The 27,314-nt window shown below is 38.3% G+C and overlaps 1 protein-coding gene across 2 annotated transcripts in view; it reads left to right on the forward strand.

Moving 5' to 3' along the window:
• The window catches only part of LOC101163480 (carboxyl-terminal PDZ ligand of neuronal nitric oxide synthase protein), a 172,713-nt gene that overhangs the window by 116,987 nt on the left and 28,412 nt on the right, over positions 1–27,314 (forward strand). The window contains exons 7-8 of one of the 2 annotated variants that reach the window (XM_023954384.1): positions 3,100–3,317; positions 17,602–17,766. In XM_023954384.1, coding sequence (XP_023810152.1) covers positions 3,100–3,317; positions 17,602–17,766 — 383 coding nt within the window. The remainder of the gene's footprint in view (positions 1–3,099; positions 3,318–17,601; positions 17,767–27,314) is intronic. The other variant, XM_023954385.1, reaches the window with a different exon arrangement.

The following is a 27,314-nucleotide window of genomic DNA, read 5'->3' on the forward strand; positions in this document are numbered from 1 at the left end:
ATGCATTGCATTTTCCTGACGTCCCTTAAATTGACCTCAGGAGCCTCAAGGAAGGTACAAGAAATACACTCCTGCTTTCAAAAACAATTAAAATGAATAAAGTTTGGCCTCGATTACAAAAGGGGTTTATTCAGACATACCTCTGGTTTGTCAGAAGATTAATAACCCCTGTTGTTAAAGTAAAATATGTCCAACACAAAAGGCCCTCAGCTCTCATCTGTCTGCCCAGCTGTTGGACAGGACAAGTTTAAAAAAAAAAAAAAACACACTCCTGCGCTGCCTTTAGGATGTGGCCGCACCGGTCAACCATCCTCCACGGACAACCCAAAAACCTGCACCACTAATCTCTTTCGGGGTCACAGGGTTGCTGGAGCCTATCCCAGCCACTGTTGGGCGAGATGGGGTACACCCTTGCCGCCAGTCCATCACAGGGCCACCCAACCACACAACCTTACAATCAGACTCAGGGACAGTCATCAGTTGACCTAAGATGCATATTATTCAAATAAATGCTCAGCTGTGATGTGAACCAAGGCCTACTCACTGTGAAGTGAAGTTCTTAACACCACACTGCTGCCATCAATCAGTAAGAATAGAAGTTAACAAAACCAAAAGATTAAGCAGGAATTCCCTGAAAGAGCAGAGTGATTTACTATGAATAAAATGGCATGCTGAAGGTTTTAGATGGAAAAAAAATCATAGAAGATTTTTCTCAAGCACTATTCAAAACCATTCTTTATTTTTGTGCTTTGAGTGCTTTTTGATCAAACCAAACGCATATTTTAACAGCAAATCTTTGGAGCCAATACTGATGTCTGTACTTGAAAATAGTGTCACATGTGACCTGCAATTCATTTCTTGCCTAGTTGAACACCTCTGCATAGTTTGAAAAGTCTTTCAACTGTGAATCTGGCATTTTATTTGCTTTAATGTGAACTTAAACTCTTAAAATGAGGATGGTCACCGTATCACAGCCCCTCGGAAAGGTGTCGACTGAGTAGAAGAGAAGGCTAACAAGAGGGGGGGACTCAAGGCAGCATTGGAGAGAATGGAGGTCAGCAGGAAAGCACAGCACTGATGGCTGGAGAGAAAAGAGGGAGGAAGAGGAGCTGTTATGGAGAGGAAAGTGAGAGCAGTTGGCAGCAGGTTATCATGGAGGTGGTGATTTAAAGGGAGGACATGAAACACAGGAGCACCATCAAACCACCAGAAGGGGAGCACAGGAGAGGGAGGGGAGTGGGTGGAGATGACAGGTTGAAATAAAAGGAGCTGAATGGGAGGAAAAGCAGACTGAAATGTGGAGTGAGTGCCTGATCGCAGCTGAAGTGTGTCGCTGCGGAGCGAATCAAACACACTCAAGGAGTCGGGTTATTTAACCTCATTTCCATTTTTTCCTCCCTGGCAGCGCTGGCAGAGGAAGAGCTCCATCTTTATATAGAGAAGAGCAGCATTGAAAAGGCAGAAATTCATCCCCAACCTTTTTTTCTCCTCACAGTGAGACTCTTTTATCCTTCTTTTTCTTTCTCCTTTTTCTCCCAAATCCTTCATGTTTTCAATTGTTTATGAGAAAACACTTGGCTGTGGAGTCGATTCAGATGTGAGTGAGCAGTGACTTCAGGCTGTGTGTTCAGCAGCAGCAGCAGTGAGTGTTGCAGCAGCTGTGACAAACAGCGTTACAGCAGCTCAGGTGAACGTCTGTGTGAAAATTCAATCAAACTCTGAAGAAGTGAAACATTCGATAAGAGCTCGACTGCTGTAGGCAGCAGCAAATCGAAATTAAAGTAAAAAAACATGTTTTAGTATGTACTCAGTTAAACAGACCCAGAAACAACTACCACATTTTTATCAATTTGACATAATGGAAAACTTTCAAATGTCTCTTTTTTTATATTTTATTTAAATGAAGAGAAAATTCACGTCTTTAAAGTTTTACCAAGAACAACCCAAATCAAAGAAATGAAAGAATTTCCCTGATTTAACCCTCTCTGCTATTATATTTTAACGTCCAACAAACACCCACAGACAGCACAGCTCAGTATGATTTATGTGCCCTCCACAATTTATTAAGTGGTTCTTCTTTGTAATGAATTTGAGATCTCTCCAGGGTGCAGCACCACAAATATACACCTCTTTAATCTAAAGAACTTCAACCTCAGAAAGTATCTTAAAAAAAGCCATTTTAAAATGATTAATCAAAAATTGAATTCTAAACAATTAGACTCAAGCATTTAGAAGACATTTGCAGGTTTTTTTTAATAGCTCCACAGCTACTTTTTTTTAATCAATCTTAAAGAACCATTTAAAGTTTTATTTAGAAGCAGCTAGCAAAACAAATCTAAACACTTGCAGCCTGTAACTCCGCCCCTCCCACAGACAGTTAAACCAGACTTAAGTAGTTATTGCACTTGCAGCTGGAGAACTATAAGTTATTCCTATCATAAACTTATTTATTACTTCTCAGATATGGCTGTGGCCTCATGCATCATTGCATCCCCACAAATGATGCTGCCACCTCCATGGTCCCCATTTCAAATCATGGTGATCAAACAATTCACCTTTATTTGTAAAAATCAAGAAACATCTGTCCAAAAGAGAACAAGAACACTTTTTAAACCCTTTGCAACTGTAAGCTGTTCTCTGTTCCTTCAGCGCATGTTGGAACAGATTGGTACACTCTGAATGAGCACTTTTTATTTCTGGTTTCAACTTTTTACAAGGCCTTGTGTTTTTTTTCTTTGATTTTTTTTGCACAACCCACGTCATAGCAACACTACTAGAACATAAGAGCTGATTTACCTGTTAGTGGATTTTTTTTCTTCAATTTTCCTTATTTTTTACTTGATATTGATGCCCTTATTTGTGTTTTGAAATGCATCTTGAATTATATCAACTGGAAACTGGTGGAGTTTGTTTATACTTACCTCTTTTTTTCCTTCAGATTTAGGTTCTTTAGCCTATCAGTGAAGACATTTTTTCTGTTGAAGTAATGGATAATTATATGGAACAGTGTGGTGTAGATGACGTTTCTTAATTGTTTTTGTGTTTGTCCACCCATGTGTGCTTGTGTGCACATCCTCATACGTCCATGTGTGTATGCAGGTGTGCGTGCTTATCCACCTGTGTGTGTATGTACTTTCTTCGGCTCAGAACGTGAGCTAACAGGTGCAGAAAAGACGCCGACCATCACAGAGGAGACGGACATCGATGCAGAAGAGGTCAACCAGGTCCCCATGGCAGAAGACCTAAACCCGGACAGGGGAGTGACGGACCTTGACGCCACCGCTACAACGCCAGAGCCCAACCACTCAGAAAACAAGGTAGATATTGGCAGCAAAACTGCACACGTTATAAAACAGTAATTTGATTGTATCTAAATTTCTACTGCAATGATCAAACATTTTTGTTATTAATGTTGGCATTTCAAATTTATTTCTTCATAACCAACCTTTTTTTTTCTTTTAAGTGATTGGTGAAGATGTATTCAATCCTAAAAAAGCATAATTAATCTTGTGCAAGTGAAAACTGGTAAAGGATTGTTTAGAACGAAAAAAAAAAACTGCACGTTTTCAAAACGCTAAGCAATAAAACAGTTTATTCCCCAAGATTTACGATTGTTTCAGGTTCTGCAAGGCTGGCGGGAAATCGAATAGCCGTTCAATCCTGTCATGTCAGGTCAGCCTGACTCCACAGTAGCTCTTTGTTTTCAGAGTTCACTTTTAGAAATATACTCTTTCTGCTTTTCACAGTGGTTATAGGCTTTGAACATTTTTTTTTGCTAATATTTGGTTTTAAACTTTTAATGCAGTATCAAATTTATTTTAATAATATAAATCCAAAAGTGTTTGGGATCCATTGATTAATAACAATCTTCAAGTGTATCTTGATTAGAAAAAATGTTTGGTTTTTTATAAGAAAATCTAAGATGTAGGGTAAAAATCACGTAAAGGATTCCAAATCATTTAGAAACAGGCTTCCAGCTACAATCAACACTAAGGTGACAGTTGATGCTCATGTTTGAACCTGCAGCGTGAACTTCATTATTCAGGGGCTGCCACTATAATGTTGTCTTGGCTTCCAGACTGCCATGCAGATCCCGCAACAAACAGTTTTTTTTTTCTCAGTACAAGAGATGTAATGCAGCAGAGCCAGGTTCCATTGGAATAACCTCCAGTTTGAAGAAATGTCTCATTTCCTTCTTTTTAAACAGCAGTGTTCTACAAAAACAGCTACTCAATTACTTTTTTTTTTTTAAATAAGAAAAAAACTTTCTATTCAAAGTTTTTACATTAATTTTCTTGAAATTTTTGCAAAAGTATGGATTTACAGTACACGCTACAACCAACATAAATGTAGAAGCAAGAGAAATTTACTAACCAGGCAACTCTAATAAAGGAGACTTTCATCAATAAAGTGAGCGAGAAAGTGGATACATGTAATAATCTAACTGCATTCAAGAGGCACACTTTGTCTTCCTGTTTAACCCTCTCACACTGGATCTTTAGCTCCATTGTTTAAAATGTTTGGACTACTGTAACTCCTTGACAGTTTACGCAAGATTATCAATGTAAGTAAACTGATTCTGTCCAGATAAAAGCGGTTTTGCGCCATTATACAACGCTTCGTTAGCTAACACTTTACTAACAAAAGGTGTTGCATGTCGGTGCAAAGCAGCTTATCTCAGCGTCAGCTGATGCACATTGATCTTATAGTTAGTTGACTGTAGGTCAAAAAAGTTTGTCATTTAGGTGTCATTTGCAACATCTTCAGTGTTAAAAGCCGTTTTAAGAACTGAAATGAACTGGAGCCAAATCAGTTCTTGCCTCAGTCCTAAAAACTAGGTGGTTTGTTCCGAAGTAAACATGTTTGCAAATGACTAAATTTACAACAGAAACAAACACTCTTGCACTCTAGCTCAAATAATGTTTTCTCCCTCAATATTTTATTTTATCGGTGGCAATATAGCCGCACTCCTATGTGGGCGTGGTTTCACGAATGACAGGTGGCTGCCAAGTCCTCAGATGGAGGACAGCCATACTGAGTGTAGTTCCATATCTATCTGTTACCTCTGTATTTGCATCTTGGTGAAAACTTGGAGTCCAGCTTGGGTTTATATCCTGCCTAGATGCTGACAACTGTGAAGTTACCCAATATACTGTCACATACCTCTGTCCATATGTACATACTAGTCCCCCCAAAAAAGCAAAACCCTCTTGCATTGTATGGGATTTACAATGATCCATGCAAAGACTAAAGGACGTAATTCATTGATAAGGATTAAATGATATTGCTTTTCATGCCTTTTGACAAATAAATGTAAACACATTTATAAGTTGGCATTGCAGGTCAGATATTTTTGAATGTGTGAGAATGAGAAACCCTTTTTTTAATTGAAGATTCCTGAAATGCAGAGTACCCGTTTTTGAATTTCTTGAAGAAAAGTAACAGAACCAAGCTATTTGGGCTGTTTAACAGAGTTTGGAGACCCTGCCTTACAGTTCCAGACTGAAAGCAAAGCAGCGTGAAATCGCTGAGACAACGAGCCCTGAGCTCATTGCGACCTCCGTTCTTGGGTCATGGCAGTAAGCATGTGTCTGTGCTTGGCAGTTTCCTTAACTACTTTTATGTCAGCATGTGCACTGTATGCGCATGTTTGGATTTTTTTTATTTCCCTGTCAGCCGATTCCATCGACGTTAGCAGCTTGATAGATTAAATGGAAATGTGCGGGGACAGGTGGTGGTAATCTGAAATAAGATGGGTGTTTGTGTGCAGTTCTACCATGCTTTTACTTTAGCACCCATTTCCCCCCACAGCTGGGTCTTTCTGAGCGGGGAGGAGGGGGCTGATTCACTAAACGGTTTCTCTACAAGCTCATGAAAGTGAAAGCAGGCTGTAAGAGTGTTAAAGCTCATTCTTTTCCCGTCGACTCCCGTTAGACTGACAAATCCCTCGGCACCTTGCTCTCCAACCGTCCCAGAGAACCCGCATCAATCCTGCCTTCAGCTCCGACTTCATGGGTTTTTAGTCCTGACATTTCATTTGTTGAGAGGCTTTACTTCACAAACAGAAACAGTATCATTACAAGATTAATTAAGGTGTCTGAATTTACAGTTTGGAAGGTTTTTCACTATAGGTCAGCCTATTTTATTTTATTTTTTTCAAAAGGCAAAAAACTTTCTTTTAATTTTAGTAAATTGCATTTGTAAAATGGGAAACTGCCACAATTTTTTGTTGTGATCTTAAAATTATAAAAAGTAAGAATATTTTTAATAAATGAGTTTTAATAAAGGTTTCCACTCTGATTCAATTTAATTTAATTCGCATTTCATTGACATTTCTTACTTTTTCCATGGAAAGCACATACAGCACATCTACAACAGATGCTGCCCTAGAATCATTTATTTCTTTAAACTAACAAATAGAGCATCAAAGGATGAAAAGGACTGACATGCATGTTGTCTTTACATATATTTAAAATAAAAGCTAACAAAGGTATTTTTATATGCATATGGATTATTCTGTGATGAGTAGAACAGAAAAAGAGTGAGCAAAAAAAGGTGATCCTGATGTGAGCAGAGCTAAAATAAATAAATAATCCAAAGAAAAATGTTAACCTTTTTGGTACGTCTCCCGTGGTAACACTAGGAGTAGTGTGGAGACAAAAACCTTTTGAAATGGTTAAAGGGTTAAATCCCAACACAAGCGGCTCTTGTGCCTTTACACTTGTGCAAAGGTGGTGGGGTACACTTTTATTTATACATCACAAAGTTGTTCATCTAATGCACTTGTGACCATATCCAAGACAGAAGAGAAGGCCGTTTGTGTTTACTTTTACACCAACTCCATCTATGGACAGGGTTCCCCTTTGAGTCCTACACATCTCCTAATATTCCCTTGTTAGGTTGGGGGTGTGAGTGGCTGTACGCTAGCGGGAGAGCGTGTAAACAGATGGATGTTGAGAAGAGGGTAGGCTTACTCGGCGCCAACAGCCCCCCCCCACGACTCAGAGGGGAATTTCTAATGAACTACTGCCTCTCTGCAGCAACTATGTCCTAGAAAAACTACACAGGTTTTATGATTTTGCCTAAAGCGGCATAAACATAATTAAAAGACCACTGGGAACGCTTTTCTAATGCATCAAAAGATGATCGGAGTGGGTCTTTAACAGACTGCACAGACTTTGCCATAATGTCCAAAGGAAGAAGGATTTACAAAAGATATTACGGTTACACATGTAGGTTTATGACTACTGCAATGTTATGCACTATACACTGAAAAATCAGGAAAATATATATTTTTTAAATGTCCTTCTTCCTAATTGTAAAATGTATTTGTAACTACTTTTGGTATTAATTTAGGAATCCAAAAACTTATGCTTGATTTTATTATTTTTTATTTTTTGGACGGTGTGTCTACTGTTTTGTCGAAGTACACATCCTTTAACTTTTTCCGATTCTGGTGGAATTGGTTTTAAATTCTACTGTAGGAACCATTACCCAGTTCCTAAATAGTCTTAAATTTAACAAAAATTTACTCCACATTTGACACATTCCTCCCTTTAGATTAACTGAATCCTTGTAAATAGTTACATTTAATCTCAGAGAGACGTTGCTTTTTTTACTGACTTCTGGCAGCAGTGAAGTCTTACCCTTTTTGGGGGCTGACATGGACGTTGGCAGACAGATCACTGTTCTCGCTGAACAGCATATTCAAGTCTGGTTTAATAGGTTTGTTGAATGTTAAAACCTTTTTCTAAAAGTCTTAATCTATTTGTCCTTGCTTTTTAAGTTCCCAGTCAGTTAGAAAATGTGTTTGAAAATGTTGTTAATATATTTAAAATATCTTTCACTAAGTGAAATATCCCAGAACAGATCTATCACAAGATAGAAACACCTCGTCTTGGCTTGTTCAAGCTGAGTCACTGCGGTCTTCCAGTTGGAAACAGCCTCAATTCCCTTGGCGATTACTCACCTAGCTTCCAGATGAAGGTGTTATGGTGAAACAAATTGTTTAGCGTGAAGGGGGAGGAGAGTAGGTGAGGCTAAATCTCTGTGAATGGGGAAAACTTCCATAAATAATAAAATTAAAAAAACAAGGATTTTGATCATATCTGACCATATTTACTCTCAAAAATATAAAATAATTGTCTTAACCTCATTTATTTCTTTATTTATGGATGATTTTTTGTTAAGGATGCGACACAACCCCTCAGCCTCGCGCATGTTTTCTTCTCTGCCTGACTGGTCAGCAGCTTTGTGAGACAGAGACTTATGTCTTCAATTCTCTTCACACACAAGCAGGCCATAAAAACAGGCCGACAACTTTTTTTACTGACTGTAAACTCTATGGGGGTTTTGTCAAACGGTCTCCAGAGCCTTTATTTATTTTTTTTCCCATTTGGGGCATCTTCTCAGTACATGCTCCCAGATGAGCTTGCAGCGTGTTGACTTAATTACTCGCTGTGTTGTTTTCTTTAATCGGGTCTGCTTTCACACACAATCATCGGGGAAACAAACCAGGTTTATTCGTTTTAACATTTGAGACTTGAACCTGATACTTTTGGCTCTTGGGTTAGGACAGATTTGAAAATGTTTTTTTCTGTCCAGGGCCTTCTATTATGGTCATATTAAACATGTCTAGATTAAAGCTGTACTTTGTCTGTTAACACTCCAGAAAAAAAAGGCCTTGAACCAAAAATTAGAAACAAGTTTGACTTGACATAACATTTAGTGACATAATATTTATGAGAAAACTTCACTTTTCTTGCGGGTTACAAAAACTATGACATGTTTGACTGTCTGATCATAAAAACGTTTCATTTTTAAAGTAGGGTTATGTGCAACACTCAAAACTATCTTGTGTCTAATTTATGACATCAATGCAAAAACTGTTAAATATATTCGGTCTGTTATTGAATGTTAAGGATAGCAATTGCCACAGTAGTTGACTTTGAATTCGAGACGCAAACCCCTAACAGGCATAAAAACATATAGCTGTTATTGGGATATTACTTTTTAACCCTTTAACACTGAAGCTGTCCCTTGCAACACCTAAATAACACACTCTTTGGCATACCGTAAATCTTCAACAGTTAATGTGATCAACATGAATCATTTGGTTCTGGGGGTTTTTTCATATTGCTTTTGCACCGTTATGCAACACCTTCCAAACGTCAAGTTTTGCATAACGGTGCAAAGCTTCTTTTCTCTGCAACAGACTTGCATTGATTGACGGCTGCCCCGGGACAAGAGAACCTAGTTTTGTTTTATCGCTGTGATAAAATGACAATAAAGATTCCTGATTCCTGACTTAACTACTGTCAAGTGTTGCATATTAGCACAAGGCTGCTTTTCTCCACTTCAGAATTCACTGAAAAAACATTAATTGCATCAACGGTTAAAGAGTTATGGAAGTTGAAAGAAAGTCAACACTGTAGCTAAAGCTCCAGTGTTAAAGGGTTAAAATAGGGATCAGCATGACTTCTGTGTCTTGTTTTTCATTTCATACTATATAAACATTATTCAGGTCTTTGTCCTGGTGTAGGGGTGCCAATGAGTGACTTTAACAGAGGTCTGCACTGCAGATGACACCGCAGGAGGCATGTTTACCCTGATTAAGGGCAGCAGTGGAGGCAAGCGCCATTCAAAACTGCTTAAAGTTGCTATTACTCCCTTTCTTTTTCCCCTACTTCCAACAGACTTAAACTGAACTCTACCCTTTTCAGAAATGTTGAGGCATTTAAAACACACAGAACAAACTTTTAGTGACTGTCAGGCTACTGAGGATCAGATGCTGTACAAGTTCCATGTTCATGTTGTTTGCTGTGAACAGCATCTCAACAGGAATCAGACACAATCCAATCCAAAAATCATCTCTTCAAATGACACTTGCTTTTGTTAAAGATTTACACATGAATTGCTTTTTACCGCAGTACTAAATAACATTCTCTTGGCTTTCCTGTTCTGAGTCAGCCTATTTAACTAAAACCAGCACAGCTTTAAGCCCTGACAGTAGATGAAATTCTGAATATAAGCCAAATTAGTGCTCACCATTACAAAACAGCATGCTACCGTTAGTTAAGAAAAAAAAAGCAATGAGATGGCCGTTAGTTATCCAAACAGGAGATTTCATTCAGAATGCAAATGTCCTCATAGTGCTTTACAGCACACAGGCTCTATAGGTGAATACAGAGAACATAAGAAGCAAATAAATCTTCAAATCAGTGAAACTGCTGCTCAAATGTAAAAACAAATAAAAAAGAAACCGCCTGCTGATGTAGGTGTTGAGATTGGAAGCAGTCAATGGAAATTGCCAAGGAAATGAGAAAGCTGTTTTAGAAAGATGGCACCGCCGTGTTTCATATTTCTGCACAGGAGCGGTGTGTTATCAAGACCTGCTGGGTTGGAAATTTACTTTCGTTTTTCAAAAGGAGTCACAGAAAAAAAGATGGTTTGATCAATATGTTTATGTATAAAAGCCAGAGCTTACAATGTAAGTCTGAAATACTTGGAGATAAACCACTTCCTACATGAAAAAATTTTTAAAGGTTGTGTAATATATTATCTTCTATTTTTGTTTTGTTTTTTGTTTCTTTTTGCCTGATACCCTTGAAAATGGAAAGTGAATAATTGCAAATATAAAGTAAGTAATGCAAAGTAAAGCTAAATTACATACGTAATGTTAGATTGCTCCAAAGAAAACATTTTGAGACCGTTTCCAAAAGTGACAAATCATACGAGCTTTCTGAACTTATGCAGAAATGTCTTCATAAATAAAAATTTTGTTATTGTTTGTTTGTTTTTTATGCCATTTCTAGTACCAGCAATATCTTATCCAAAGGGGATTAGGGGTTCAAAAATAAACCCCATTTTTGTCATCATAGTGTTAAATTGTCATTTTTTTTAAATTACATTATTCATGTTTTTGCTTTGAGTTGTTGACGTTTGCAGTTAATCTTTCTTTTGTTTTTTGTAAAGTAAATTTAATTGTAAAGAATCCCTAAATATTTTTTAAGCCTAATGAAGATGCTCCAGCTGAATCTGTGCAAACCAAAATGATGTAAATATTATATAACAAAAATATTGGTCAGAGCCACCTGGCTAAATTCTTTTTAGACAGAAGAGCTAACCATTTTAACGCTACGTCATATAGTAAACCCTACAACATTTTTTTTTCTACAACAGAGATCTCAACTCAACACTCTGTTATATTTTATATCAATTAAAATTGTTTTTAATAAGTTCATAGATCCGAGGGCTTTAAGAGAACCCCTTTAGCTAGGTCCTTTTCTGTAATAACAATAATAAAGTGAAATCACAGGGAAAAAGATTATTTCTCTTAAGTCCTGAATGAAGTTGTAAATCTGTATTCGAGGCTGTCTGCAGCAAACAAAAGCAGAACCTAGCAAATGCTCGTGGAGTTTTATTTATTTATTTTTTTTCCCCAGCATGTCTGTGTTTTTGTGTAGGAGGACACAGTCTGTTTGACAGTCAGAGAGCGGCTTTGTGTAATCACAGATGTAGGAGGAGAAACGAGGACTTCCTTTATGGCTCATCATTTGTCTTTCTGTCTCCTTGTCTTCCCCACTTCTCCCATAAACAGTCTTCTGGGCTTTCTCTGAGTCCTCAGTGAATCAGAGCAGTCTAATGGAGAAATAAGAAGATTCAAACAAGTTGTCAAAAGACGAATAATACATTTAAACCTTGGGATCATTTAAAATGGCATATACCTATATAGCGCTTTACCAGCTTCTTTGAAGGCCCAGAGCGCTGTACAGTCACAGTCCCATTCACCCGCACACACACAATCAAACATCGATGCCGGCTTCACTGCTTTACACTGGACTGGCGCCAACCTATAACTTCCAGGAGCAATGTGGGTTTCGGTGTCTTGGGCGGGAACAGTACCTGCGATCTTCTGAAGAGGTCAACCGCTTACATGATGATAGCAGAGTTTCTATGAGGGATTTCTGATTGAAAGCTTGGCTCCACTGAATAAATTGACAAAAAGTGTTCAGAAATCAATTTAGACAAGTCTATTTTTATTGGTCAGCCAATCAGATTGTGTCCTTCAAGCCCTCTTTTTGTTTGTTTGTTAATTTTTCAGATTGGTTGCTGAAATGATCTGTATAAACGTTAGAAAAAACAAAAAAAGATATTTAGTAGCTTTTTTTCATGTCACCAGCCACAGAAAAATCTGTAGATCAACTTTAATTGTTTTTACAGTAAGAATCAAAACCGTTTTTGGGAAAACACTGAGATGCCTTACACTGTTAGGATTTTGTGTATTGATTTGAATTTTTTATCACCGAAATTCAAAAACATGTAATTGCTTTTATAAGTATTTTTCTCAGGTTTCCCAACAATAATTGGCTTCCAGTCAAATTAGCAGCTTGGGCTCAGGATGCTGTGGCATATTTGATGTTCAAGCAGTTGATTTAAGGAAGCTCTGTAATTGCAGGTCACAGTAAGGTGACATGTAAACAAAGTTTTGCCCTGGCTGGTATTTTTTATAGCAATTTAGTTAGTTTATTGGAAGGATTTTAAAAGCTGTGTGGCATTTATTTGAGAACCAGCAGGAGGTCAAACATTCCTAGTCAACTTCAAGGCTGATGCAGCCATGTTGGCGAACATCTGTCGTCGTTTTTTTTCCCTTAACTTTGGATCATGTGTTAATCGTACATATTTGAAGCTTATGCTCAAATGCTTTTTTCTTTTATGAAATGTTTCACATTGCGGATGAAGGAGGGGATTTTTGTGAGGGTGCCTGATGGCTGTAAGCTGTTGCTTCACATCATTGTGAGCCTTTTTTAATTTGTTTTTATTTTTGGGTTAATCACTAAGTTCTGGAAGGATTCCTGTTATGATCCTAATTAAACCTTATGGGCTACTTAATCTTACTCAAATGTTTTTGCTTCTACTATAGCACAATGCATTTCTATACAATATGTTTTTTTACAAACCTGAAAAAACGTAAACCCATTTTCTCTTTATGCCTTAATAGTAGATTTTTCTAACCAACAAATAATTAAAGATTGTACTTTTGTCTTTTTTTTCTTCTTTTTTTTATGATGGGACTTTTTTTGGAAATTGAGAAAAAACTGTAGGAATGTCTTCTGTTACATGGAATTAGTCAAGAACTGATTTGTCTTTTTCTTTTAATCTAAAAATGACACAAAGTGAATGAGGGACATGTCAATTTTAATGAAAAAATCTCTAATCTTGGATCAGAGAGCTGATTCCTTCTCTGGAAGTGATTTAGACAGACGGTTCTTCACGTCATCGGCCCTTTTAATAGCATGTGTGATGTTCTTTTATCTTTCATAAAGGGATTTGTTTTTTCTTTTGCTGCATCTTAAAATGTCTCTTATTTGGGGAATACATCTTTTCTTGTCTTTTTCTTCTCTTAATCAGACAGTTTTCACTAGAGACCTGTTCTCATTCCTCAGCACAGGAGCTGTAATGAAAGTATTATTACAAAAACATTTGTTGGGGCATATAGCTTCATTTCATATTGTTTTGATTTTTGTAAGAGTTTTCACGTAGTGGGCAGGAAAGGTTGCACAAACGATCCTCAAACCAAAGATCTTTACTTTCTTTTTTTTACCAAAAGATAAATACATCTGCTCAGCAGTCAAAAGGACAGCTACGGTTGGTGCTGATGTAGTGACTCCACCTTAAAAACTGATGGCAGGCAAAATGCCATTAATTGGTTGCCGTCTGGCCTCCTGCCTAACATCTGCTTCCCATCTCAAGTGGGCAGCGTTATGAGTCCAGTTAGTCCTAACAAGAGCTCAGAGAAGCTCCAGCTGTCTCTTTCTTTACAGCTGCTTGTTTAACGGATGAATCGCTTCATTTATGTCCAGAACTTTCTGTGGATGTTGAGGGAATTTTTCAGTCTACAAGCTTAAAACACCTTTCACAAGGTTGTTTTGTGATAAAGGGGCATTTGTTTTAACAATCTAGATTTTGTTTGTTAGGATGTTGATGGATCTGGATGTTGTTCCCCCCCCCCCCCCCATTTTTCAGTCGCTGGAAGTAAAAAAGACTTCTTGTCATTTTTTTCTGTCTATTACTATTAAGTGCTCAATCCCCTCAGTCGTGTTTCCACCTACTGAATTATCTCTGTCTTCCTCACAGTCTTGACTATTTCAAAGCTGGAATACCATTGAACATCTTTATTCCACAGATGAGGGGTAGTCCCAAGTCTCCCATAATAACTCAAAGAGGGGAAAAAAAGTGGATTAAAGAAACTCTAAAACACAAACATTTTACTTATTTCAAAAAGGTTTCACTGCTCTTTACATACCATTTGCAAATGTTGAACTAGTGATGCACCTAGATGTGAACAAAACAAATTATTCCAAACACATAATTCCTGCAGCTTTTTCGCTTCTTACTTTGCCGTAATTGTACAGATCTCACAAGAATTCTGTTCAGTTGGAGGGTAGGTGATTTATGAGTGAGTAGGTTTTGTACCCAATCAGACTGAATGTCTCATTACTTTGTGAAAACAAATTAAACCTCTTTTGTTTTCCAAACCTGGTGCAAACCAGGAAGCACCAAAGGGGAAGTGGTTAATGGTTATATGGTGCATTACTACCTTCTTAGAAGGAGCTTTACTGCGGCCCCTCTGGCTGCAGTTTTGCCAAAAACCACTGGAAGCAGTTTGTAGATCGAGAGCACTTTACATTCAGTTTTTTAAATGATTATTTTCTACATACATTTCATTACATCTTTAAGAGGGGATTCTTCTTTAAACCAGTTGTTTTAAGTGTGTTTTTAGAGATCATTTTTGAGTTGCTTTTGATTGGCAGGTTAGTGGGATGATTTGGTAGATCCAACAGAGCTCTCTACTTTTCTTTGTCTAACCCAAGCGTCAAATGCCAATTGAGTGATACCAGAGACTATCCATCTAATTATCCATCTAGTCCACCCAGTGTTTTATCTGGAGTACCAGACACAGGGCCTCCTCATTGTTGTCCCATTCCATAGTCCAACTGGCCCCAAAATATGACTCTTATAGTGGTCATACTGCACCTGGTGCAGTGTGGTGTGGCTTAGACCAGGCCTTAGACCAGTCACACACACACACCCACACACACGCAAACACACACCCACACACACACACACACACACACACTGAAGGAGGAGGGTTTGGGGAAGAGAAGATGGGCGGTAAGAATGGGTGCCCTGTCTAGGCTACCCCACTTGATAGATGGAGAGGGATATCTTAAGTATCCCGAAAGAAATTGTTTGGTGTGCTCATCCCACACTCAAATATAAAAGCTAATAAAAAGAACTTATCAACATTTTTGGATCTAGATTTCAGAGGAGTCTCAAAGCCAAACACAAAATGACTCAAGTGTTCCCAATGAGATTCAATGGCCAGCGAGACATTGGGAACACTGTCACAAGTTGTGACATTTCTTTGCCAAAAGTAGAAAAACATCACCCATTACTCCTTCTTGTATATATTAGCCGTGCCTGGGCAGAGACGACATAAAGAGTTTCAGAGTAGGGCCAGGGTGGTAAGCATTCAACCCCCTTTTGATGCTGTCGGCATAGCCAAACTAGTAGAACCTCAGGCAGACCAAAAGAATGCAACACTTCCAACGTTCCTCAAATTGACAGGTCAGAGCTGTCATTACAGCAGGAACCTTATTTTTATGCTTTAGCTTGTTAGCTGTGGCTTACTCACATAGATTTTTCTACTGTGCTAAACTATCACTGAGTCAAGAAGACTTCCTTCTATTAACCTAGAGCAGCCTTCTCTGACAGGCCATCTTTCATACTTCTCTCATGCAGAGTTGGACAGGGCCTGTGTGTTTGTCTGTGCATGTGCATGCTCTCAGCATTGTGTGTGGGTCTCCGGATGGTGCCGGAGAAGAGACAGATGGTCATATGGTTTTGTGCAGGTTCCTGAAGGCAGAGTACGGTATTGTTCAATTTAATCAGGTGTGGACTTGTTGCTCCGCAACTTCAGTCACTGCAAAGCACCTTTCCCTGTGTCATAATTCTGCTGGGATTCAGTCTGCAACACACACCACTGTGTTCACACTTGGCTACAAATCAGCCTCATTAAAAGAACAGGGAAAGCAGAGGTAACACCCACTGCAACCAAGAGTCAGGACGTAAAGTAAATCATCGAAAAGCAATCTGCGTCTTGTGTCAGCAGGTGAACTCGTACAAAGTTCTAATAAAATACAGCTGTGTTGGTTTTTCGTAAACAAACGTCTTTTCTCAGCTTTTATTGCTCCCATTTGAAGAGTCTTAAATTACTATGGAGAACCAGATTTCTTCATGTTGTATAAAACAACACAGGGTGCTGGACATTATCAGGATGCTGTTAAAATAGTTTATTTTATTGGTTTATTTGCTTGGAGCATTTGTATTTGTTACCTTCTTAGGACACTGCCTTATGAGAATTAAAAGGCTTTTGGGGAATCTTTGGGGACTCCTAATGGAGAGAAATGTTTAAAAGGTTAGGTTGAAAATATTCTGAATAAATAGTATAGAATTTTGTAAAGAAAATTTGTCTGGAATGACTGATAAACAGATAACCATTAAACTTCTGTGACAGTGGGCACATGCAAGAGTGTTGTCCACATTTACTGATGCACTGACCCATCAGCGGGTTTTACAAGATGCTTTGAACATGTAAAAAAAGAAAGTACCTGCTTTTTTATAAAGGTCTCAATGTAGGTCTAAGAGGTTTTTTGTGTTCTTGTTAACCTTTTTGACCCTCCATGCATTTTGCTGTACTTTCACAGAGTGCCATTTTGTGTTTTAGTCGATGTGTTTGTTATTTCTTTTTCCCTGTAGCAATAGAGCAAGAAGCAAAGCATGACTTTGTTTAGCTTGAGCTCAGCTCTGGTATTGCATGTGGAGAGAATTAGATGTAGAGGGCTGAGTCCTCTGAAAATTTAGTTTTTGGTGTTTTTAACATGTTCTTATGGCATTTTTCTCATTATGGAGTTTGTATTTAAAGAAAATTAAGATTGAATTGCATTTCAGAGTATTTTTTTTATTCAAATCGTTTGAAAAAGATTTGTGTCTTCGAAAATAAGATAGCCAGGCCACAAGCTCCCTAATCTGAACTCTAAGCAATGGGAAGAGGGGGTGGGGTTGCTCCAGAGCAACGGTTCCGCCCACTTAGCTGCTCAGCAGAAACTAAGTCCTAGTAAACAACTGTTTTTTTATTATTTATTTTGGCACCACAGCAGAATTATAATTAAAAGACCACTGGGAATTTTTTAGAGAACTCAAAAGATGATCAGAGTGGGTATTTAATGCTTGCTCCTGCTGATGCAAAAGTTGTCCTCTGTTCTACACTGTCTTTTCCCACATGTGTTAATAATCTACAGTTCCACATTTCATTTCAAATTCAGATTATTGTTTTGATGATTGACTCGTCTCTGAGATATTTTTGGATCCCACTGCTCATCTTGTTGAATCATTCATTAGTTTGTTTTTTCTTTTTCCCTTTTTCTGTCTGATTCTTTAGCTGTTTATGTTGAGGGATTTGTGGAAATCTACATATTTTCTTAGCAAATGCTGCACATTTTGAACCACAACATTAAACTCCATCTTTCTCTCATGCAGCAGGTATCAGAAGAGCCGTCTTTGCTGCTGAACAGCCCCAGGATGCTGCTCCCGGCGTCGGGCACCCTCTCCCCAGGTGTCCCCTTATCTGTCCACCACCAAATCCAGCTCCTGCAGCAGGAGCTCCAGCAGCAGCAGCAGCAGACTCAAGTGGCTGTAGCCCAGGTGGGTTTACACGAGCACACTTTTGGCACCACAAAGATTTGGCCTAAGGTTAAATTCTAACTACCAGCCGGCTGTTTTTTTTTTGCCAATGATCACTGTTGAAATATGAGTTTTTCCTCTTTAATGTACTTGATAATACCACTTCATACCTGATTTGAGTGTTTTGTAGCATTTTGAAAGCTTAAAGCTTTTACATGCTATGTTGCCTTGGGAATAGTTGCTCGATTAAACTTTGCAGAAATGACAGCAGCTCAGTTGTTCATAGCAGGTTTTTCTGACACCTTAAGCTCATTATGGCCGAGGAACATGTAATCAGTTCATGATAAGAGATGTTGTCAAGATACTCTTAAAGGGAAGGTTAGGATTTGAAAAGGAAATGAAACTATGAAGTGCTCTCAGCAGAAGATATAAATTGCCCAGCTGGAATATAACTGTAGAGGGAAAACACAAGGGCTTTCATCTTTTAAGCTGCATTAACTCTCACACACACACACACACTTTTATTCAAGCAGTTTGTCAAGCTGCGCACAAAAGGCCTTGAGTATAGGATCCGCTGCTTCACAACTCCACAAAACTGATGTGTTGTGTCTTCCTGAGGATTCAGAGTTCCTGTTTACAACACGTTAAGATGTCTTTTCAACCCTAAATTATGCTAAATAGACAACAGTCAGGTTCAGATTGAGCGTGCCCAAACATAAGCAACATTCATTATGCCTCAAGGAAGTCAGAGGTCGCTGCTTACTGGCCGAGAAGCAGGTTTACGTCTCTTTTAATGAGTCAGGACTTTGGCAAATGAAAGAGAATATTTCACCTCCTGCTTAATGTCTCAAACCAGAGCGCTCTCTGCTTGTGTTTGACCTTACTCTCTTGCCATTTAGCAAATGATCTTAACTTGTCAGAACAGTTTACTTCCACACAGCCTCTGAATGAGGTTCCTCTCCAGTGAGTTCGCTGTTGGTCTTTGGCTTTTTGCACAGCAGCAAAAATCAAGGGGGAAAAGAGACCAGTGATCTCAAAATAGTGCAAAAACAATGGTAAGGACTTTTCTGAGCACTGGATATTATTTTTCACGGCCCTTCTATATGCCAAAGGAAAAGATCAAAAGGCATTTTCATTAACTGATTGAAAGCTCCAATGAAACTTGAAAAAATTGGACGTAAACAGAAATGTCATACAGAAAATACAACAAGCACAAGAAAATAAATGACATTAATACAAAACCAAGGCTCCAACAAAGAGGAAAAATACATATCAAATTCTTTTTAACAGCTTCTCAAACAAAATACTAGACTAAAAACCCCTTCTCCCATGATGTACCTCACCTGCCATTTACCTTGAAGTGGGTAAGGTTTTTGCTTTTACCTGTAACACTAGACTAACTACTCTAACGTTGCAGTAAAACCCATTCGGTGTTTACAGTAACCACTAAGTGTCATTGATTAGAATGAGCTCTGTTAAGAATGACAGATGCAACACACTGCAACTGCACCATGTCTATTTAGGAAAAGCAGCATGGAGTGAAGTGATGAAAATAAAACTTGGTTTTAGGTTCCAGGGTCCTAGCAAGTCTTGTTTCACTGAGCTATTGCCCAAATGTGCAAATGGTTAATTTGGCCATGGTCACATAGAGTGGCTGTTATTAACCCTTGTGCTATCCTAGGCACTTTAACATTGGGAGTGGGGTCATCTAGACCCACTAGACAGTGTGCTGAACCTTTTTTCTTCAATGATTTGTGAACCTCACTGGTGTCCATGGATTACATAAATCCTCTTCACTTTTATCCACCTTTGTCGTGGTAGGGAGAACACGTTGATTATAAGGGTTGGGTCATAGGATAGCACAAGGGTTAAAACCATGGGGCAGCGGCAGGGCGGTCGACCTCTGATCGAAAGAGTGCAGGTTTGATTCCCACCTTGCCGACATGTCAAAGTGTCCTTGGTTAAGACACTGTACCCTACCTTGCCTCTGGTGGAAAGTTGGCATTAGTGTAAATTTGTCTCTGAATGGACAAATGGGACTGTGACTGTAAAGTGCCTTGGGCCTTCAGGGAAGGTAGAAAAGCGCTATACAAGTATACACCATTTACCATTTTAAAAAAAACCAGTGTTGCAGCTTTGTTCTGCAGCTTCAAAAAAGAAAAACAAATTTAGAAAACATTGGAAACGGTTACGGTAAATTTATTTTTTCAGCCCATTGTGGTCGTCAACTACTTGATCCATAGGAAACTTTGACGTAGCCTTAAAATACTTGCATGTTTTTTAAAATATATACTGAAATACATAATCAAGCATGAAACATTATGAAGGAAGATACTTTTTTCTTTTTTGTCTTTATAAGTTCCCAACTTTTAAAACTTCAAAGATCATTAACCTAATGTATCGCAATAAAAACAGATACCTTAAAATCCCCGTGTCCTTCCTTTTTAGTCGGTAAATTTATCTGCTAAATGATCAACAGTGAATGTGGCTTTAAAAATGTGAGTGTTATCACTTTATCTGAAGGAGTAATCAGCAGGAGTCAAATGGAAAATGTAGCGTATATTGATAAAATGATCTAAAGTACCTTGGATTGTGTTGAGATAGTGAAACTGAAAGAAACACATTAAAACCGAGCTGAAGGGCTGCTTTGGTTCTACCAGAACAAATCGTGACCACATCAGGGAAACAGCTCAGGTTGGATGCTTTGGAGGCCAAACCTTTTGCAATAAGAAGCCACATTGAGATAGTTTAATGTGTGTGACAGAGGGAGAATGGACACATTGGTACAAGGATGCTAAACACAAAACTGCCAAGTTAGAGGTGAGAGGGAAGTCCTAAGACAAGATTTATTGATGTTGTTAGAGAAACACACAAGGTGTGGGCGTAGGAGACATAAACAACAAAGTCAGTAGAATTCTTGGGATGACCTTTAAAGAGAAAAGCTGAAAGTTACAGTTGAACACATTTAGGTGTCAATGACACTTAGATTATGGATGATTACAGGGGTTTCTCTGAAACTTTGTCTAGACTTGAAGTTTCTTTATATCTGGTTTCATAGTGGTGTACACTTTATCCTGGTACTGCAGGTATGTAACAGAAAAATGTTTCTTAAGGAGTTCAGCCTTTTAGTATGTTAACTCAACGGATTTTTTGATATTAAAGTATCTCTTTTATGGGGAGTTACAGCCAAGCAATTAAAACAGTGTTGTTATTTCTTTTCAGGGCTTGTTGCAACGTATTGACACTAGTGACTAACCTAGTTATGTTAAAATGCTGCTCATATATGTGATTTTATTGTTTCAGTTTGTTTGAGTCATTACTGTGATAGATTATGTTTTAGTCTCTTAAGCCAATAGTGGACTGCTACTCTGAAGTGTTACAAAAACTCTGAGAAAACAAGCTGTGTATGTTTTTGTCATATCGGCAACACCAAACCTACGCAAATGTCACCCTTTCACTTTAAAGAACAGAAATCAGGAAGAAGATTCTTCACACTTGATATCTAGACATTAAAGATCGAGTGCCTTTCATGTTTGCCCTTGAGTCAATGTGCTCAGAAACTTTATTATATCAAACTAACTGAAGCAATCTTGGCTCCACAGCTCTTTAATTGATTTTCCTTTTAAAGTTTTGAAGCAGAAACTTCACTTCTTTAAAAAGGTTTATAGATACAGCATATTATTACAGTCTCCTTAATTCCTGCTATCACCATAACAGTAACGTCTTCTATAAGTCATAACTCTGTTTGTAATTGTGTAGAATTAAATTGATATTAGGACTGCTGCTTTTTATTGTGATTCTATGAGCCGTGGATATTCAAAGGCTCTGTAGGTTTTCTTTCCTGGCTCGTTTTTGCACCATATTTATACACAACATCCCACATACTGCACCTTGAGCATGCTGTTGGAAAGATATCTTTTTTTTTAAGTTTCTTTACACCATCATTAACTTTTTTCGTTCTTTGAGAAACCATGTATATGTTGCTCACTGATTGCTTTGGTTCCCTTTTCTAAAATGACTAGTTTTTGGGGCTCAAACTACAGTAAGGCTACATCTTTTTTGATTCATTTGAAGTCTGCCCAAAGTATATTTATAACAGTAAAGCAAAGCACATGTATTGCATAAAGAGGATTTGGGTTCTACAGGCTTTTGGGTTGTCCGGCCCTGTGGAGTCATAGACCGGAACAGTCGCATCTTAAGGGGAGCGCAGGTGTGTCTTGCAGTTCCCTTGAGGCTACTTTAAGGGACATCATACGAATGGAATTGTCATACAGGTGTTATGTTAAGTGTCTGTAAGGGTATTGTAAATTAAGGTGCTCGTACTGGCCCCTTACTGATTGCGCACAAGTGCCACACTCATAGGGTGTGCCAGTGATGCATAAAATCACTAAGTTCTGATTGTATAATTTCCTATATTCTAACAGTCAGGCCGGACCACAAGTAGAATGCACACGATATTGGGGGAAATTGAAAAAAATTAAAGATCCATCCAACAATCCTGTGGCTCATCTGCTGTACCCTAACTTACCCTTAATCTAGTGTTGGGGACAACCTGACGCCCGCAGCATGCCCATTGTGCATGAACATTTTCACTCAATGGGTTTATCAAGTGTTCTACGACCTTGATATTTTCTGTGCGATAACTGCAATCCCCATATAGGTTTTCACCATTTTTCCTTCGCAGCCAGACCATATCCACCCGTGAGGGTGGTTGGGACTAAGGCTTTAAATGTTTACATTGCCTCAAAAATACATATGAAATGTGCAGACTATAGCGGCTAGGTAAAGCACACTCCACCTTTACTTTGAGTTTTGTTATCAAAGTGGCTCTCTGTTTAGTGACCAGACAAAACTATATCATTCGCTTTCGTCTCTCGGTGAAAAATAAACTGCATGCACTGTCGCCTAGAATAAAGATTCTTTGGGAACATAAAAACAGCTCAGTTGTCTATCCCAGCATAATTATACTTCCTGAGTGTTTTGATGAATCGAAAAAGTTTTTTGTAAGTATCTTCCTCTCTATGCAGGAGGGCAGAGTCTGATGGATTTTACTAGGTTAATGCTTCTATGATAGAACTTATTATAAATATGGTAATTTTTTTTTATTACAGAATCATTGCAGACTTAATTTCCTCTATATTCATGACATTTGAATGCTTGTTTGCTAATCCTCACAGCTGTGTTGCACATCAAGACCACCGTTGGTGCCTGTATAATGTGGAGAAAATTACAAGTAGTGAAGAGATTACTTTCACTGTGTCTTTCACCCTCTGTTTACACTGAATGTGATAGCATACCTACACTTGGAAAACAAACAGATAAGTTGTTGTTAAACCCATACAGATCTTGGGCAGAGTTCAGAGTGAATGGAGACAAATGGCTATGTTCCAACAATATTCAGCACTTAATCACACTGGATATAAAAATTAAAAATAGATGAACTGTCTACTGCAGGAGGGAGGGTCTTTAGCTCTCCTTCACCATGATGAAACCTTTGTTTGCTCATTGATACTTTTGCTGTGTGTTGACCAATTGGCGCCTATAATTTGAAAAAGGAGATGAACATAAAGAAAATTTTGTTTTGTTTTTGTTCTGAAAGGTGGAGTGGCCCACTTAGTCTGAGAGGCTTAAATGAACGATTACACCAGGAGGAACATGTTTACCGGTTTAACTTTAATTCTGTTCCTCTTCTGCATGTTTGCAGAAATGTAGAATGTTAAGTAATTTAGACAATTTAGATAGCCATTTGACAAACACAGCTTGCAGTGTACTTTTTGTGGATGATGTCATGTTTCATGGTAAAAAGCATTTTTGGACATAGATTCAATTTGTAAATCGCCCTGAAAAAGCCTTGTATTGGCACAAAGCTCCAAAAACCTTCCCCCATCTTTTTACACCCACAGAGTGTGGTAAATGTAGCTCATTAATTTTGTCTGTCTTTGACCTGCTTAACAAAGATCATTCCACCTGATGACAGTGTAGACAGCCAGAATATCCATTTGGCTCACTGTCACCTTCATTTTCCTGATGAATACACCAACCCAGGCTTTTTTTTAATATTCTTTTTTTTAATTTATTTATTTTGAGTTTTGGCTTTTAGCTCTCTGTAATAATGGGATTCCTGATAATCGTGTAAACCTTGTTATCTAGATAGATCTAAATGTCTGCGCTCCGCTGCTTCGGTAGCAGATTGCAAACATTCTTGTCAAGTGCAGGAGCCTTTAATTTATTTTCCTCTCACTTTTGACTGTCTGCAGCCAGGTTGGAGCTCTGATGCCAGTGCAGTCTTTAATTCTGTGGAACTTAATAATAAACTCAGTAATATGCTATTTATGTCAAGCTTAAGGTTAATCACAAATATCCTAGACATCAATCTGAAAGAATCTAACTTTTTCCCCCCAACTTCCTTTTTAAGTAATTAACCTCTTTTTCTTTTTTTATTGTTTGATATTTTTGGCATGTGTGATACACCAAAGATTGGTCTTTAATGCCTCATGTCATTAGCTCAAAACTGATTTTTGCTGAAAGCACTTTTGAACTGTATTTAGTGATCGTCTGCTTGCTGTCTTTCAATTAGATTTGTGTTGTCTTCTTCCTCTAAAGATGAATAGGAATGCCATTATTAAATGCAGCTTCCATTAGTAGTGCACTAATCCTTCCATGATGATGCTCTTTCCATATATTCTCATGTTCTTTCTGCACCACTGCAGCCTGTCCTCTCTACATTTCTCTGACTCCATTTATCAACATATATTTCCAGTCATTCCCGTGTTATTGCACCATCAACTTAATATTTTCCTTATCAGCGTTTGGCTCAGAAAATGAGACCAAAACAGAGGCGAAACATCATTGGACTGGCTTCAAATTTCTCCAGATCAAAGGAATTTGTCGTGGGTTGGCAGTGCACTGGCGATAATTCTATGCGAAGAGCGTATCGTCAGCTTGACAGCGCACAACTGGCCATAATCCCCTTTCAATATCTGAGTCGCTGATTTCTCAACATTAAGTGAGCAGCCACTTGTTTCATTTAAATGGCATTATCTCCCAGTTTGTACAGGATAAAAGGTTCCTCCGTAAGGCTGCCTTTTTATATTCTTATTATGATTCTCCCTGCGATGCTCTAAGCTGAAGTGGTTGAACCGAGTAACTGCTCTGAAAATGGCCTTTAATGCTAGTTTTTCTTCATTCAGAAACCTTTAATTGATGTTTAAACGTTCATTTTGATATTAAAGTCGAGCTTAACACACATAAATATGTGTGTAAGACAGAAGTTGTTTAAAAATATCAGTAACAAAATGAGGATTGAATGTTCAAATTCTTATTTAACCTTTAAACACTTAGTTCAAAAACCTTTACAAATATGTGGAGGCAGTAAAAATGGTGATGGTAAAAGGCTGTATACTTACATAGTGCTTTTCTTCTTTGATTAAGGCCCAATCCTAGGCACACACATATTCTCACACGTATGCGTATATGCCATCCTGTAACCTCCAGGAGCAATGTGGGGTTCAGTGTCTTGCAATGGGCTTAGACACGTGGTGAGAAAAGGCGTCAACTGAGCCAGAAACTATTTTGTTCAGATGTTGAACCACATGACCTGCCTCTGTAGGATCTGAGATTTATAAGTAAGGGTTAAAGGCCGACTAAGTGTCATTATCACTTTTTGACGCACGCCGTGGAAGCCTGAGGTTGCTTCCGCGAATTACATTAAAAAGTGATAATGCACACTTCGAAGGCCATTAACCCGCTTATACCATGGTCATTAACAAAATAAATAAATATTAACCAGTTTTTAGTCCTTAACGCTGGTTTTTTTTTTTCGATTTTCGCTTTTTTCATGAAAAGCGTACCGCGAAAGCGTACTATTTGTTACGTGGTGCGGCGCCTTGTTATGGTAACGTGACGAGGCGCCGCACTACTGCTGCTGTCAGGATTCGGCGATATAAAGCGATATATGTATATGCTGATCGTCCCGATGGATTGAATAAAGCATCAGTTCAGAGAGAAGGTTCACCTCTTATCGGTTGTTTTTGTCCAGATGATAAAGCTAAAGGGGGCTTTAAAGAAGCCGGCGCAGTGATACAGAAGATTTGAGATAGGTAACTGCACTTTTTAACGCACACCCAGCAGCCAATCAGAATCGAGTATTCACCCGGACCATGGTATAACATTCATTAATTCATTCATCTTCTAAACCAATTTTGACTGTATGATCAACTGCTTTTGGTTTCGATTTTAAGTGTCATTGTGTGCTGTCCAAAAAAGACACACTTTGTAGGTCCATGTCGTCATTAAAAGCCAGAATTAGGTTGACTGTTCCAGTTAAATAAAGGTCTTAAAAAAGTGGCAGCAGCTGCAATAGTTTGACTTTATAGACACTTTCTAAATGTTAAAAATAGTTGTCAAGAACAATCTCCTATGTAAGTATTAAATGACTGTACAAATTGAAAATGTACATCACAAGACACGAGTAGTTCTTACATTTAGCAGACAACACTAACTCCTCTACAGAGGCCTTTATTATAGTTGTGTTTTTTAGAAGTGTCCTTGCTGTGTTGTCCTCTTCCAATACTGCTTTGTTTTGTAGTTTTGGTTCAGTAATAGTTTAATACTTGTCACTGTAGACGTGGAAAATAAAGCGTCCTCGTGCTGCCACGGCAACCGCCTCTGTCCTGCCTCATCGAGCCGAAATGAGAGCCCAGGGATTCATTACAAGTCTGAAGGACTTGCACCTCCATATGAGACCCTGTGACTCACTGTGCTCTGAAAATAAACCTCTGCACTTAACAGCCATTCACAATGCCACTGGGATGTAGTGGGCATACACATTGAAGCTGTTTTTAATGCTCATAGTGGTATGTAAAAGGTTTTTAGCCATAAAGGGTTCATGCTGATTGTAGTGTGTGTGCTTTCAAATATGTTCAGTACAGCTTTGTACTTTAGGGGGAGGATTTAACTTGACATCTGGGCCTCTTATTCTGCTGACACATCAGGCTTTGCTGATCTATGATCTAACTCCAAGGTAAAGTTTAATCAAACTATACAGACTCACAAAATTGATAAAGGGAGACCTTCTTTCCCTCAACAAGTCTCTTTAAACCATTACAGAGGAGGTTTGAAGTGGGTCAGCAAACATTGGACTTATTCTTCATATTAAAATCACAGTTGGGAGGTAATGCTCCAAAAAGATCCAAATTTGTGTTTGAGGAAGTGTGTTTGGGAGCATGTGGTCTCTGCTGTCTCTGCTATCACTATAAATTATTCAGAATGTGAAGAAGATATAGCAATGGAGCTTTACATTGAAGTAGCGTCTGTGCTTTAATCTGGCACAACACATCAGACGGTGAGATTGCATGAGGAGCAGAGCTGCCACCAGTACACTGAAGTAATTACAGTAAAGAGCTATTGCCTCTGTTGCTTATGGTCTGTGAGGGTGTTGACTTTTTATATTGTAAATTTGAAACACTTCAGCTGGGTTAAAAAATTCAATCCAACTAAACTTCTAAAGTAAAGACCGTGAATCCATCCTATTTCTGCCGTTTAAGATCAGCAACAGATTGCATCCTAAG

The sequence above is a fragment of the Oryzias latipes genome, chromosome 4, assembly GCF_002234675.1.
Source record: "Oryzias latipes chromosome 4, ASM223467v1".
Lineage (NCBI taxonomy): Eukaryota > Metazoa > Chordata > Actinopteri > Beloniformes > Adrianichthyidae > Oryzias > Oryzias latipes.